Below are 16,328 nucleotides of genomic sequence, written 5' to 3'. Positions count from 1 at the left end.
TAGCCTTTATTACTTACACAATAGGGAAGACCCGCTGGCAGCTGGTAGGGTGAGTTTCTGCGCTTGGCCCTGGTAGGCTAGGGGCTTAACTAGCAGCGGGGAGGGGGAGGGAGCAGTGCTGGGAAAGGTCTGTTTGCAGGCCAAGGACAAACACCGGTCTGGTGAGGCTTGTCAGCTGTCAAGGATGTGGGAAACACTCGGGTACAAGATGCTCTGCTCCTTGTAGCCTCTGGCCAGCCGGACACCTTTCCACTCAGAGGGGGAACTGGGCTGTAGCCTCCCTTGACCCTACACTTAGCAATGGGCAAAACTGGAAAACAAGAACCTTGTCCCCCAGGTAACCTTTCCTCCCCTAGCATATTGCTGGTCATTCGGTTTGGACCCCCTCACCCTTTCCTTCCTAAAGATAACATCTAGGCCTCAGTTGTACTTCAGCTCCAGGCCCAGAAAAGCAGCAAAACCAGAGGAGTGATGAAGTAGCTGCCTCAGGACCAGTGACATTGACTAATGACCCCCTGCCCCAGCAGTGACCAATCAATGGAGACCAGGACCCCGAAAGAGCACACCTGGAAAACTGATGAATATTCTATTGAGCCCTCCCTTGAGGCTTCCCCTAAAATTCCCACCTGCAAGAGAGAGAAATACACTCAGGATAAAGGACCTCGTGCTCGCTCTCCCCCAGGGGAGCACATCCATGCCATTCCCTTCCCCCCTTCTTCCCTCTAATGGGCCCCACAAGACTTGGAACCAGGGGAGCAATGGGCAGCTGCAGCTCATCCTGGGCTAACCCCTGAACCTGCCTCCAAGGCTCCCTTTTCTCTGACTTCTCAGGGAGCCAAGGCAGCCCGGCCTGGGCTCTCCTGTTGCTGCTCCTTCTATGCCCTTCCTTGTCTCACTGTCCTAAGTGTGTTTTTGCTGCTGCCAATAAATGCTTGCTTGCTTTCATGCACTTTGTCTCTTGATTGAAATCATTCCTTCAAGAAGACAGGATCACCTGAAGAGAATAAAAAAATATTAATATCTGTTTCCACCCCCAAAGAGTCTGATGTTACTAATCTCAGGTGTGACCCAAGCACTGGGAATTTTTTAAACTCCCTGAGTGATGATTCTCACGTGCAGCAAAGTTTGAGAACAGCAGACCTAGAACCTGATACAGAGGGTTCAAAATGGTAGCTGAGCCTGCACTACCCTTTAGGGAAGAGAAGTTTGAAGTCAGTGAGCATTAATTAAAATGAACAGTTGGCCTCCCAGCTTCAGCTAACTCACCAGGTACAATGAATGACAGCATCAAGCTCTCCAAGTTCAGGTCTGCCAAATCATGTGGGTCCCCGTGGCTCTCTCGGCACTTTCCTCCAGCACATTTCTCTTCTGTTGGGCCACTTTTCAAGTGATTAATCATGTGCATCTGCTCAGCATTAGGAGCAAATATCTTCACCTTCAAAAATAGAAATAAAAACAAATGATGTCATTGACTCTATGAAAACAATCAAGCGAATCAATCTCAGAGGTTAAACCAGAAAGGAAAGTCAGAAAACCACTAAGTAATTCTATATGCCTTCCGGTCCAACACCAACAACATGCATTACAGCTCAATCTCAAGAACGAAACTGCAGGGGACTTCTAGAGACCAAAAAAAAAAAAAAAAAAAGCTATAAATTAGCCTCCAGAAATAAAGCAGAACAGAAAGAATTTGGCTTCCAAATACATATGTATATAGCATCTACTGTGCATATATATGCTTTTTAAGGAGATGAAAGAAAGGACCCAATTTTATAGACCGGAGCATATGGATCTCAAAACCATGAGAGAATTAATGAAATCTGCCCTTGAAATGGTTCTAAAGCAGCGATTATCAACCCTGGCTACGTATTAGAATCTCCAGAGTTGATGGAGGCCCGAACAAACCAGTTACATGTGAGTGAAGCGTGAGCGTGGGCACTGGGGTGCTGTGAAATCTCCCCAGGTCATTCTATCATTTGTCAGGGTTGGCAACCACTGCTCTAAAGCAAGTGGGAGATAAAGCTCACAACCTCAGGGCTCTGAGTTAAAAATCCCAATAAGCCATGGATGGAAAATTGCAAACCCATGAGGCGAATTCTACTCTTGTCCCAGAAGGGTATATTACGTGGCTGGCAGTGATGCCCACATTTAGAAGGAGGAAATAAACTGGGTATACACACCAAGCCGGGGAAAGATCAGCTGCTTATGAGTATACATAGGTATCCACCCACTTCTTCTTCGAGGAGGAGGTGGTGAGGGGAGGAGGGGGAGGGGGACAGGGAGGGGAAGGCAGGTAACAGGAGGAGGAAAGTAATAGTGAACCTGAGAAGCAGGACAACCAAATGGTTAGGAGCAGGTTCAGGGTCTGACTACTGGGAATCTATACCTTGTGTGATACTGGGAAAGTTACTCAGTATCTCTGTGCCTGTATGTCCTCAGTCTGAAAGTGGGAAGTAACCGTTCCTACCTTTATCACAGGGTTTTGGGGGGATTAAATATCATAAAAGTCAGCTATGTCAAAACCTAGACACTAGAGTATTTCCTCTCACTGAACAATAGGCACCGCTTCATTTTGCTCGATATACGTGAAGGAAAGAGAAGTTTCCATTCTGCAGCTAGTTTTCTTGAGAATAAACTGTAAAAAAATACGAAGTTGAGCAAAAGTACGTTTACAGTTGTTCATATAGAAAAAGACTTGCAGGTTATGGTTATTATGATAGCTTTATTAGCTCAAAAGAATGTCACCATGCAAATGTAGGCCTACTTTTGCCTGCTCCTATGTTGTCAGTAAATACAAACAAGGTTGTAGAGACTTGTTTAAGAGATTTAATGTAACAAGTAAAAGTGTAAATCCAAATTACTCGATTTAGGATTAGGGTGAGATGTTAACTAGAGTTCCAGAGTTGGTTTGTTTTAAAGTAGTGCATATTAAGTAATTAGCCCTGCTAATTCTTTCAAGGGAATATAATAATTTTTCTAAAGGTTTTTTTATTGATTTTTAAGAGAGAGAGGAAGGGAGAGGGAGAGAGAGGAACATTGATCAGCTGCTTCCTGCACGCCCTCTACCAGAGATTGAGAGGGGGAGAGGAGGGTGTTAATGCTTTGATTAACATCAAGGTATTGTTAACCTCTTGCACTAAAAATTAGTGCAGAAAATTAGTGTGTTCAGAGCACGGGCTCTTAACCTTTCTTTGTGTCCTGTGGACCTCCTTGGCAGCCTAGTGAAACCCCTTCTCAGACTGTTTTGTTTTAATGTCTAAAAGAATAATTAAAACCCATCACATTATAAGTGAGAAAGTAAAAAATAGATTGGACTGTAAAAATCTGCCCTGCCATTCATGAGCCTGGAATAAAAGGCAGATAAAAACCAGTTGCAAAATTAACAGATAATAATATTTCTCTCCAAACACAGTAACACAGTAGAGTTGTAAAGTGTCAAAGTCATAAGGAACCTCGGTTTCAATGGGCCCTCAAGGTTTCACAGCCATGGAGTAGACAGAAGTAACCAGCATAGCAAGGGATCAGGCAACAATACTCTACAGCGTCTTTATCCTGGGGTGCTGGAGTCATAGCCAAGAGGAACAGAAGGCAGAACCAGACCAGAGCAGATGGGAGTTAGTAAGACGCTAAGTCAGGGCTAATATGAGGAACTGCTTTCTCACCATTAGAGCCACAGACCCAAGAGAGGAAATCCCCACCACCAACCAAGGTCAATGGGAAACTTCCTTCTGTGGCAGGATCAGAAGTTCCACTGTGACCCTCTAGTGCACGGGTGGGAAACTTTTCTCCTGCCAAGGGCCGTTTGGATATTTATAACATCATTTGCTGGCCATACAAAATTATCAACTTAAAAATTAGCTATGAAAAACGCTCCTAGATTTATTAAATTCAAATCCCACCTTCAGTTGCCTTGGTAGGGCCAGACCAAACGATATAGCCCTCAAGCTGGACGTTCCCCACCCCTGCTCTAGTGTATAGTCCCATTACTTGTACAATGTTGCTTTAGAGGTGTTTCTTTTCAGTAGTTTTAAGCCATCCTCAAGTGATAGTCCACAGGAAATCCTGCAGGTGCCTTACAAATCCAACATCACGTTTCAGCTTTCATGGCTAGGATTCATTCCTTCTCATCTAGGATGGGTCTTTGGAGAGACAAGTTTAGCCTTGATTTTGAACTAGGCTGGTATGTGGAGGAGGGCTACGATTGGAGTCACCTAAAGGCTTAGATAAGTGGGTGTTAAAATGGGGCCTGCCTGAACCTCCACAGAACTCCCCAACTTGGTAGAGCAAGTGGACAAAGGGTTTTTTGGGGGGGGGGCGGGGTGAGGAGGGAGGCAGAGTAACTTCCTATCAGCCCTCAGAAGGCCTAGCAGACCTAGGGAAGCCACTGATGCTCCCATCATGGTGGTCAACTCTGGCCATATATACGTGCAACCACCTCGCTTATTATATACTTAACAAGTATTATGATGTTTCAGTCGTGTTGAGGGTGAAGTGAAGGCATAGGAAAGCCCTGGTCTAAGAGCTCAGCAGGCTGCTGACACAGTGGCAATGCCTTTAATGTTCTATTTATAGACATAAATCAACATCTGTGTATAACAGCCATAAAGCAGGGTGGTCGATCTGGTTGTTTTCTTGAGGTGGCTCAAGGGTCAAAGAAAGGAAAATAAGGTAGACTCTTCCTTGGTGAAGCGGTAGAGCCAAACCAGGAAGAGCATCTGAGCGGAGATTGGTGAGTGGGTTAAACAGTGTTTAGGCAGATGGCTTGGAGAACTGCACCAGGTGTTAGACCCATTGACCACGGGCTTGCACCCCACCTTGCTTGGTTCAGCAACCTCAGTTCCTAAATTCTGGATAGGAAAGAATTCAGAGCCAAGACTCAGACTCTAATGAGAAAGCCACAGAAGTAGAAGTGAGTGGTAGAAGAAATGGGCTCAGGAAACAAGTTACAGAGGCAAAAGCCGAGCTCAGGAGAGAGGAGGGTAAAGGTAAGGGGGAAAGAAGGGTGGGGGTGGGGGGGCAGGACACCAGCCTGCTCCTGGGAGAGGAAAGCACTCTGGGCCCACAGTCCCAGTTTCAGGGGAGGTCCCAGGAGAGGAGCCAATAGAATATTCCTCAGCTTTACAGGTGTGTCCTGATTAGTCAGCACCAGGGCAGGGGGTCATTAGTCAATGCACCTGGTCCTGAGGTCAGCCATGGAGTAGCTTGTCTGGTTTTGTGACTTTTCTGGGCCTGGAGCCGAAACAACTGAGGCCTAGATGTACTTGATGAGGGTCAGATCTTCATTGTCCTGGGGGCTTCATACTTAAAGTTTATTCTCAGTTCCCTTGCTCCCCTCTATGGCAAAGCGGGAGGGTCTAACCCACAGGACTAGCAACCTGCCGGGGGAGGAAAGGTTAGCCTGGGGGCAGATCCTTGTTCTCCCAGTTTTGCCAGTTGCCTACACTTTCCACCCTGGTGACCTCCTGCAGCTTGCCGGTCATCTTGGCTCTGCTCATGTCTGTCTAACCGCCTACCCCAGTTAGATTAGTCGCCCTGGCTACAGGCTGTATGTTGTTAGTGTTGGCCACTGTGTCACTGGTTAGGTCAGGTGAAGACACCTCATTCCCCCAAGATCCTCTTCCTCACTGCATCCTCAACGCCAAAAAAAGATTTTCCTTCACTCAAATGTTTGTTGTCACCTAGTCTGGGCCTGTGCGGAAGGGTAAGAGCTCAGTAGTAGAGAGGAGCCAAAAGCTGGGCTTATTTTTGGTTTTCCTGGTTGTTGCTGGGGGGAGGTCAGAAGGTCCAAAGGCATGGTGATCTTTAAACTGAGATGTGACCTCAAAGGACCCGCCCTCCGCACCTCCCCACCGCCCCGCCAAGGGGGTCAGAGAAAGAACCGAGCCCAAGACCCGACGTAGGGTACCGGGGTGCGGGACCCGCCGAGCGCCTTCCCGGCCGGCGGTCTGGAAGCAGCCACAGCGCAGGGCACTGGGGCGCGGAGGGGACAGGGCCGCGGAGACCCCGCCAGGCTCAGGAAGGCTTCCAGCGCCGGGTGACCGCGTCGCCGCCCCGCAGAGGGCACAGGGCAGAGGCCGCCCGCGCGGTTGGCCACAGTCCCCGGTTCCCGCGGGCGGGGGTGTGGCTCCGCGCATGCGCAGCTCGGCCGCCCTCCGCCGCCGCCGGACTCGGGAGGCGCCGGAGCCCCGGGAGCGGCCCCATGGCGCCGGCGGGGAACGGCGGCCCCGGGGCCAGGGGGCAGCGGCGCGCGGCCTGGCTCTGGGCCCTGGCGGTGCTCTGGCAGGCGGCGGCCGCGGGCGACCCCTCCCGGCGCCAGTGGCCGGTCCCCTACAAGTGAGTGCGCGCGGGCGCGGGGGAGGCGCGCGCGGCGGGCGGCGGGCGGCGGGCGGGGAGGGCGGGGAACCTGCGGCGGCGGCTCGGTCGCGCGGCCGTGAGGGGCGGCGCCGGGCGACGCCGCCGAGAGCTCGGCCGTGGCTCCTGCTTGTTGCGTGGCGCCCCGGAGCCTTTCTTCGTCGGGACGCTTGAGTCAGTGACGAGGTGACAGGCTCGGGGCTGACCCGAATTAGGGAAGAAAAAGGGAGTGAGGTTATTTTATCGCGTGACTTTTAGGCTCTTGGAACAGCGGGTGACTTTTAATTTCGCGTTCCTGACGTTTCACGCCATCACTGGCCATCCCGAGTGCGTAAGCTTGGGCAGGGCCCGCAGCGTGGCCGGCCCGCCGCGGTTCGCCGGGAGTCCCCGCGCTCGCCCGGGAAGGCTGGGGGCTTCGTCTGTCCAGGGTCTTCATTACGCCAGGAGGTCGGCCGCTGGTCCTCAGCGGAGGGCGGAGACCGCAGAACAGAAGCCCATGACAGCTTTTTACTTAGAGAGTCTTTACTTGGTCCGATACCGTGAGAGGCCCAAACAAAGAGGAGGAAACTATTACGGGGTCACGTTAGGCACAGGAGAGGCCAGCAGCTTTTGAAAACACACAGCTCTTTTGGATGACTAAATAGTGAGTCAGGAGGCAGGATAACCTGGTGGTGGGGAGTGAGTTCTGGATTCTGACCGCTGCAGATCAAATCAAGCACCACCGTGACTAGCTGTGTGATCTTGGAAAAGTTACTCAGCATCTCTGAGCCCACATGTCCTGAGTCGGAAAGGAGGAGGAGGAGTAGCGCTTGCCTTAGGTTTGTTGGGAGGATTAAACCTAGTCAATGCCAGCTGTTGTCAAACCGGATATGCTTGTGTTTTGCTCACTGAATGGTTTGCACTACTTCTTGATATACATGAAAAGAGAAGTTTGGGGTTGATGCTGTTTTTCTGGAAAATGTTAATAAAATGTTCATAAGAAGTAAAAATTAAATATTCAATAAAACAAGGAAGAAACTGTAAATCCCAAAGCACTTAAGGGCAGGATATTGAGTATGACTTCTGATATTTGTTTAAAAGTTTCAAATATTAAGTATATGCCGCCATTTAATACCCTCAACTGAATATAAGAAAATTTATTAAGTTCACACTTAAGTTATGCTTTTGAAATTACATTTGACCTAAAATAGATTTTGCTGTGGGCAGGTGAAACATCCATAACCATACATTTGTTTAAACCAGGTAAGCACCTATCGAACAGGTGAGTGTACCTGAATCTTGTAAACTTTCTTGATGGTTGTTACTATTTTTGGCTAATATCTAGATTTTAACTTAAAAGAGGAATTTTTGTTGATTGCATTAGGATTGTAAAACAGTAGATCTAGCTAGAACCTCAGGATCTAAGGATCTAGGATTCTTAGAGCACAGATATAAGTAGCTTTTTCCCCTCTTTCATCTTTTTCTCCCAGTACCTAATATGGAAGGTGACCAGCAAGTGTTGAGCTGAATTCAACTGTAGTCCTATTGCCATGGCCTTCTCAGGCCACTTTCTTTTCTTGTTGCATATGAAGTAACCTCCTTAAACTGACCTCTCAGCCTTAATTTGGCCTCTCTCCCTACCTTCTTTTAATTTGTAAAATAAGGTTTATTCTATAGCAAATTCAATCATATCAAGTCTCCTACTTAAAATCCTTTAAGCTCACTCTTGGGCTCAACCCTCCCAGTCGAAGGACTCTACAGGGTGCTGCTGCCTAGCTCTCCTCTCACCACGCCTGCCTGGAAACCTGAAGGACAGTCTTATTTACCTACCAGAGACTCTTCCAACGTGTTGTGCTTGTCTTATAATACTTAGTGTTTCCTTTCCCTTTCTGTCCTAATCTTTGAAAGCACCTTAAAAACCTATGCCAGGTCTTCATCTCTTTCTTTGCCCCCCTCACTCCCATGCATCCCACGCAGGTAAAAATGATTTCTCCCTCTGTTGTGTCCATTGGACTTTCTATATTTCTTTGGTCTAGCAACCACCACACTGCGCTTCATTGCTTAATGTCTTCCCAGCACCGATCCAAAGCTCCTCAAGGAGGGGAACAGCGTTATAAGTTTTGTTTCCCTCCTTCCTAGTATAGTATGCTACACATCGTAGATTCCTTAATAAGTATTGGTTTAAGGAGTATTGGTAAAGTCTTAAAATAGTAAACTTATTCTATTTAATCATAATTATCTTTGAATAATCTTAGTTAGCATATGGATTGCTTGGGAAATTAAGTATCATTTGAAAATTATTCCTTTATCCAGTAAATATTTGTCTACTAAATAAGATCTAGAGCTATGAACATTTTAAGATATGGTACCCATCTTCAAAATTCTCCCAGTGGGAGCAGGGAACAGAGAAACATGCTGTTATCAAAGTGCTTTTAATGTAGCTTTCACTGTTAAAGACATCATTGGAGTTTGTTCACAGGGTAGCAAATAAAATGTATACTTATACGCTATGGGTTTAGTGTTGAATGTTTTCTCTAAAAATGTTATTGGCAGTGAAGTTAAAATTTGGATTTTAAGATATACAAGAAGCATCACCCTAATCGATGGTTTCTTTTTCTTTATTAGACGCTTTTCCTTCCGTCCGGCACCAGATCCTTACTGTCAAGCTAAATACACTTTCTGTCCAACTGGCTCACCTATTCCGGTTATGAAGGGTGATGATGTCATTGAAGTCTTTCGGTTACAAGCCCCGGTATGGGAATTTAAATATGGAGACCTCCTGGGACACTTGGTAAGGATGCATCTTAATCTTATAAGTTTAGTTAATTAAATGATATCATTATTAAGTGGATTTGAGGGAATATTTTAGATCATGTTTATTGGTTTTCCTCTGAGTGTATTTAAAGTGAGTACTCAAAAAAAATATTGTCAGGTTTTGTGATCCTGACAATAACAAATGCAGTTGCCCTCATCCCTTTTAATATTCTGGATCCAAACCCAATTCCTGTACCCAGGCCCTGTAAAAGTAGGAAGGGAGGAGGCCCAGAGGAAGACACAAGGCAATCAGGAAACACTTCTTCATTTCCAGGTCCTGTTGAATGCACTTTTCCTAGGTTAGTTCACCGTTTGAGCTTCTCATCCCCTATGAGGTACATAGAGTTCCTTCCTGAGACTGTGGCATAGGGGCTTCTCATACTCATGCTAAGCTAAAAGGAAATTACAACGTGTCCACGTAGCATACGTCCTCCCGATCTGAGATGAGCTGCAGGGGCCAGAGTGGATGAAGGCCTGGAATTTGAGGAGCCACAGAGTGGACAGGAGAGTAGCAACATGGAAGAAGGAACAGCTGAACAGTTGTTCTACTTGATTTGCAGTTGTGCTGTATCACATTTTCTCCCTCTGGTTCCTGGACTAGTCGTTGCTTCACAAATACTTTTATGCTTGTTTGATTTTTACATAGAAAATTATGCATGATGCTATTGGATTCAAGAGTACTTCAACTGGCAAGAACTACACAATGGAATGGTATGAACTTTTCCAACTTGGAAACTGCACATTCCCCCATCTCCGACCTGAAATGAATGCCCCATTCTGGTGTAATCAAGGTGCTGCCTGCTTTTTTGAAGGAATTGATGATGTTCACTGGAAGGAAAATGGGACATTAGTTCAGGTAGCAACCATATCAGGTAAGTTTCAAAAATATGGCATTATTTATGATTGCATCAATATCTAAATGATAGAAATTATTATTTTATTATTATTTTTTAAATAATATCTTTATTGATTTCAGGGAGAGGGAGAGAGAGAGTTGAAATAAATGATAGAAATTATTTTCATTGAAGCATCTAAGTAATGTTCTATTTTATAGAGGTCAATTTATAAAATGTATTTCTAGAACCACTAACCTTTGACCCAAACTATTACTCATGCAAAACTTCACCTGTAGGTGATGAGTAGCTTATCTCCTTTATTCCCGTGGTAAAAATGAATGAAATGATAAAACACTTTGCACAATTGGACTTCTTAAATAATAGAGGGAAATACATAAAATGCCTGAAAAAAGTCGTTGGTTAAAAGGACCTGTTAACTGTATCTGGAAAGAGGCTTTTAGTGATGATACATCAAGAAATAATAATAGCCACCACTCATGTGGACTTACTCTGGGCCTGGCAGTGTTCTGAGTACTTCACATATATCACAACATTTATCATCACAGCAGCCCCATGAGATAGTGGCTGTTATTTCCCCCCATTTTACAGATGGGGAGACTGAGGCACAAAGAGAGAAAAGTCCCACAACTAAGGAAAGTGGGACTCCAAACTTGGCAGTCAAGCTCTATTGACCATTTTCTTAATCATTTCGTGCATTGCCTACCAAAACATATGACCTCATGCATTTAAGGCCTCTTGAGCAATTTAAATAGTTTATCTCTGAGATTTTCTGTTTTCTTAGGTGCATTTAAAAGTTGCTTTAACGGTTGGAATTTTGCTGCATGTGTTGCATTTATTTAGTGATAAAGAGAAGAGTTCAGCAGAACTATCAGCAACTGGTTATATGACCTCGGTCACATTTTATCTTATTGACTCATTGCGTGTAGAATGGGAATGAGGCTGTTGGAAGTAGGGAGCTTGCCCATATCATTTCTAGAATTCCTACATTAGAAATTGTTGTTCTCCACAAAAGTGGGAACACAATAAAAGCACCGTTTGTGATCAGAAGTATTCAGTGAACCACAGGACTTGAGGAGATTATTATGCTTTGTGCTTGTGTAGCCCTTTACAGAGCTGTTTGGATTATGTTCAGGGGAGAGGATAAGGTGCTCAACTTTTTACAAATATCGAATTAAGGTTCTGCCAGGTGGCATGACTTACCTGTCTTTCAAGGTCACAGAGCTTGATGTAGAACCAGGAAGAGAACTGGTGTCTCTTACATGTCATCTGGGGATCTTTTAACTTTATACCATGCTGTTTTCTACTTTCTAGCTGATGTGTTCCAAACCATCCAATTAATATAAAAGTCAGTTTCTCCTTAGAGCGTTCGGTGTAATGGATAGCTCCTCTTTCTTTCATTCTAGGCCAGTTCACACCTCTCATTTCTCTTTTCCTCTCACCCCATTATCTGGAAATTCTTCCTTCTGACATAAATGTATGACCATATGGACAAATGATCACTATTTTCTGGAAAATAATTTGTAATAGGCTAGTAGTTAAATCTTTTAAGTTGTCCATCTGCTTTGTGATTAATCCTTTCCATTAACCTTTTCTCATGTTACAAAATAGTGTTTCGAAGCATTCTTATCTCTTAATCACAGCACTGACTTTTCTAAGTTCACCAACACTAAGAACAGTATCCCCCAGTTTGAAGAAAACAGGTTTTATATTGTTCCACAATTTTAATTCTTAAAATTTATAAAGGGAGCCACTCTATTTATTTTGTAGCATGAAGTACTGATTTTACAGACTCAAGTTGGAGTGACCTAATAAGCCTAGGTGAACTTGTAACCGTGCAGAGTATAGTGTTTTGTTAACATGTAGAGGCTCCTGTGCTCTGGTACAAGGTGGTAGGAGAGAGTGTTAGCTGTCCAGGAGTCCATATACTCCAAAAACATTTCCAGTTTTAGTTGATTTATTGGAAGAATTTGTGTGGTGGGAAGGGGGAGGTTGTAAGCAGAATCCAACAGCTGCACCATACAGGGAAAAAGGGAAATACCAAATAGTCAAGGTGGGTGGGGTGCAGTGCACCCTCTTATTTCATTGGAAGGTCAGCCTTCTCTAGCTGTTCCTCAAGAGCCATTCATACTGCATGCACCATGCTTTGTGACAAGAGAGCTCCACATGTCACCCTCTTCAATTCTTATACTGTCTTTGCCCCATTCACTCTTTCCTCTTCCACAATTTCTCTCTGCTTTTTCTCTTTTGCCTCTGAATACAAGAGTTGTTGAGTAGGGTAGAGAAAAACAGCTTCTGCATGTATGTAATTTTGCTTTTGACTATAGTTTAAATGATTATAGAATTAGTATATATGACTTATCTTTATACACCTATTATATCTAATGTTTACAATTCAAAAACACCTAGTGCCTTGACCATGGAATAAAAATTGGCTGAGCTTGGATTCCTATTGTGAGATGCAGGTTTGGAAATTCAAAAACTATTGTTTATTTATGTACATTCATGGCCTTAATCCAGTTAGAACATTTGACTTAAAACTAACATGATTAGTTTTGATATTCACATAAGTGATTTCTTTTCCCCCCCACTAGGAAACACATTTAACAAAATGGCAAAGTGGGTAAAACAGGACAATGAAACAGGGATTTATTATGAGACATGGACCGTCCAAGCCAGCCCAGAAAAAGGGGCGGAGACATGGTTTGAATCCTATGACTGTTCCAAATTTGTGTTAAGGACATATAAGAAGTTGGCTGAACTTGGAGCAGAGTTCAAGAAGATAGAAACCAACTACACAAGAATATTTCTTTACAGTGGAGAACCTACTTTTTTGGGAAATGAAACATCCATTTTTGGGCAAACCGGAAATAAGACTCTTGCTTTAGCCATAAAAAGATTTTATTACCCCTTCAAACCACATTTGTCAACTAAAGAATTTCTGTTGAGTCTCTTGAAAATTTTTGATGCAGTGATTATATACAGACAGTTCTATTTGTTTTATAATTTTGAATATTGGTTTTTACCTATGAAATTTCCTTTTATTAAAATAACATATGAAGAAATCCCTTTACCTAACAGAAACAACACAATCTCTGGTTTATAAAACCTTCTTTCGACTGATTTTTGTCCTACCACCAGCATACCAGTTTTTCATGGAGTGGTTTTACATTTGTATATTTTTAAGGCCTTTCTTCCTTGGGGCAGAAAGGTAAAGTGCACAGGGGCAGAATCGCTGCATAATAAAATCTCAGGAATTTTTTAGGAAAGAAGCTGAAACTCTTATAGTGTTGGCCAAAGTGAACATGTTACATGATCCTGATTTCAATCTCCAACCCTTTATTAATATGGGGAATTACAGTTTATATCAGTTATTAGGCTCTTTAGAACCAACATTTTAAAATTTTATGACTATGGTGTACCAAGATTTAAAAATTACCCTCAGTGACATTTTCATTTTCATGGTAGAAGTTACTTTTCTTCTGGTATAGTAGATACACTTTTTCATTTAAGTACTTTTTGGTAGTTTAGATGGACTTCACAGCTCTTGCAGCTTTTGGAACTGCTCTGTTTGATTTCGTTCTGCTCAATTAACCTTAACTATTAATTTGGATACCATACCTAGAGTGGTTGTGGCTCCAGATGTAGTGAATACAGTGAAAAGAGCACAAGTGTTTGGCTAGCATTTTAGAGCTAGTTAGTAGTTGGCGTTGTGTGATATAAGCATCTTAGCAACTTTGAACCTTAGCTTAGTTTTCTTATCTCTAAAATGATTCACTGATCAGGATTGTTGTAAAGATTGAAGCCATGTGTGTTTGGCATAGCAAGGTCACAATAAATGGTAGCTATGATTAATCTAAGAACAAAATGCCATCCTTGATCTTGCCTAATGAAGCTATGGTCTAGCCTCTCCTGGATGTTGTAACAATCACCTAGACTTTGAGCTGGCAGCAGTGTTTGTCCGCAGACACTTTTTTAAATTCATTTGTCTAGGGATGAATTTTTATTACTTTTCAAAATATAGGCACTATAGATAGTCTGAAAGTAAAAACCCAGCACAAAAAAAAGACAAATGAGGCCATCTGTACGGGGAACTCGAATTTTAAAGCAAGATTCTAATAATTACATTTTAAAAAGCATTCAAGATTTTTATTGTTCCTAATATTAAGAAATTCTGTGAAAGTAACAGGCTCGAGTGACAATAGCACAGAAAGCGTAACATTCATGTTAGTACTTCTTAAGAATTTACTAAACCTGCCAACTGTTCTTAAAAGATGAAGTAGGGCTTTGGAATAGAGATGATTCAAGAATGTTTTCAAAATGGGAATTGGGAAACAAAAACATGGCCAGGGAATTTGCGAATTAAATTTTACAGACCTTTTAACTACTGTATAACTTAAATGTGATTGCTACTATTCTGTTAAGTTGTAAATTGATAAAATTTCCTCTGTTTCTAAGAGAAATCATTTTGTTGAAGTTTGAATTGTATAAGGGCTTTACAATAAATATGTCCTCACTCTTTAATTCTGGCTCAGTATTAAATAAGTATACCCACTAACTGGCATAAATATATTTTTGTAGGTACAAGAATACAGTCAAAAGGTGAAAATAACTACTAAACTCTTAAGTATTTGAAACCCTCAGTCAAAATTTGCTCGGTCTTAGAAATCAGAAAAAAAATATTAGAAAGGCTCATCCAGTTTTATGATCTGCTCTGGTGGCACTTAATGAATTGTGTGTGACTCTAGTCCCTTTGAGATAACTTTGTTTTTTAAAAGAAATTGTTGGCATGTTACGCAAAGAGCAGTGCTCCAAAACTACACATTTTTTTCCCTTTTCACAGCCAAAGACAAACGGCCAGTTTATTTCCAGGATCTTCCTCCTATTTACCCTTTATTGTCCAAGGAGCTTCTGCTCCTCTCTCCCCTATTTAAAATAAGAGAGGATATTAGTTATATTCTTTTACTGGACTGATTATTCTAAAGGTAAGCCCTTAATTCACTTTGAGGAAAAGGTTTTGTGTCCTTTTTACGTCATTTATGTCTTTTTAAAGGAACGATGGGTGTCAGCAAACAAAACTTTTTTGGCTGCTTGGTAACATTAAAACCAGTCCCACAGAGATTGCAAGTTGGCGCAACCACTATGGAAAAGTGTGGAGGTTCCTCAAAAAATTAAAAATAGAACCACCTTACAACCCAGCAACTCCGCTTACGGGTATATCCAGAGAAACCCAAAACACTCATTTGAAAAGATATTTGCACCCTTATGCTCATTGCACGATTTACAGTAGGCAAGATATCAAAGCAACTTAGGTGCCATCAGTAGATGAGTGGGTAAAAAGTGTTGGTACACATATGCCATGGAATATTACTCAGCCATAAAAAAGATGAAATCTTACCATTTGTGACATGGGCAGACTTAGAGGGTATTATGTTAAGTGAAATAAGTCAGACAGAGACAGACGAATACCACATGATTTCACTTATATGTGGAATCTAAAGAAGAAAATAAACGAACAAAACAGCAACAGGCTCACAGAACAAACCGAGAGTTACCAGATGGGAGGGAGGGTTAGGGGACTGGGTGTAAAAAGGTGAAGGGATTAAGAAGTACAGATTGGCAGTCACACTGGATGTAAAGTGTAGCATAGGGAAGTCAATAGTTTCACAACTAGGGTGCCAGGTGGGTAGAATTATCAGGAGATCATGTCATTTATATAATTGTCTAACCACTATGCTGTACACCTGAAACTAACGAAATAATAGTGAATGTTAATTGTAATTGGAAAATAAATTACCTTGCACTGGAAGGCTTCAGTCCTTCAGGATGCACTAGGAGAGAATTCCTTTTGCCTTTTCCAGATTCTAGAGGCCACCTTTCCTTGGTTCATGACCCCTTCCCCTTCCACTTCAAAGACAGCAACATAGCTGCTGCATAGTCTTTCATTATGCTTTTTCCATTTTTAAAACTCTCATTACAATAGCTTCTAGGCATTTTTATATAAAATAAATACAATGACTAATTTTTCTAAATCAAACAAATTTTGAAACCTAAAGCCTTGTCTACAAATTATGATAGAACTACAGCATGGACTTTTTGGTAGTATTTTATACATCACTATTCTGCCTTGTGTCGTCTATATAGCCCAGGTCAAGGGCTAGAAATCAGAAACAAATGGTCTCACAGTTAGTTATACAGTCCTTACCGCATTATCTTATTTAACTCACAACTGGTACTTCAAATTCTTAAGAAAATGGACTAGCCAAATTGTTCTGTCCTGGTTTTTTTATTAGTAGTTCTGTAAGTTTTTATAGTTGTACACCTATAGTG

The 16,328-nt window shown here is 42.7% G+C and overlaps 1 protein-coding gene across 1 annotated transcript; it reads left to right on the top strand.

Moving 5' to 3' along the window:
* The first annotated feature begins 6,191 nt into the window (after nucleotides 1-6,191).
* CLN5 (CLN5 intracellular trafficking protein) lies at nucleotides 6,192-14,522 on the top strand. The gene is made up of 4 exons (XM_081125218.1): nucleotides 6,192-6,333; nucleotides 8,956-9,121; nucleotides 9,791-10,016; nucleotides 12,593-14,522. The coding sequence occupies exons 1-4, from the start codon at nucleotides 6,200-6,202 to the stop codon at nucleotides 13,102-13,104; spliced, it is 1,038 nt and encodes a 345-aa protein (XP_080981344.1). The 5' UTR covers nucleotides 6,192-6,199; the 3' UTR covers nucleotides 13,105-14,522.
* Nucleotides 14,523-16,328: the final 1,806 nt, after the last annotated feature.

The sequence above is a fragment of the Miniopterus schreibersii genome (assembly GCF_964146895.1).
Source record: "Miniopterus schreibersii genome assembly, chromosome: 2".
NCBI lineage: Eukaryota > Metazoa > Chordata > Mammalia > Chiroptera > Miniopteridae > Miniopterus > Miniopterus schreibersii.
This window is presented reverse-complemented; position numbering and strand designations above follow the sequence as displayed.

Excerpts from the sequence above, each read along its gene's own strand:
- CLN5 (XM_081125218.1), top strand. The coding sequence starts at position 6,200 with ATGGCGCCGGCGGGGAACGGCGGCCCCGGGGCCAGGGGGCAGCGGCGC. Across the intron at positions 6,334-8,955 it reads CAGTGGCCGGTCCCCTACAA|ACGCTTTTCCTTCCGTCCGG; the intron begins GTGAGTGCGCGC and ends TTTCTTTATTAG. Across the intron at positions 10,017-12,592 it reads TCAGGTAGCAACCATATCAG|GAAACACATTTAACAAAATG; the intron begins GTAAGTTTCAAA and ends CCCCCCCACTAG.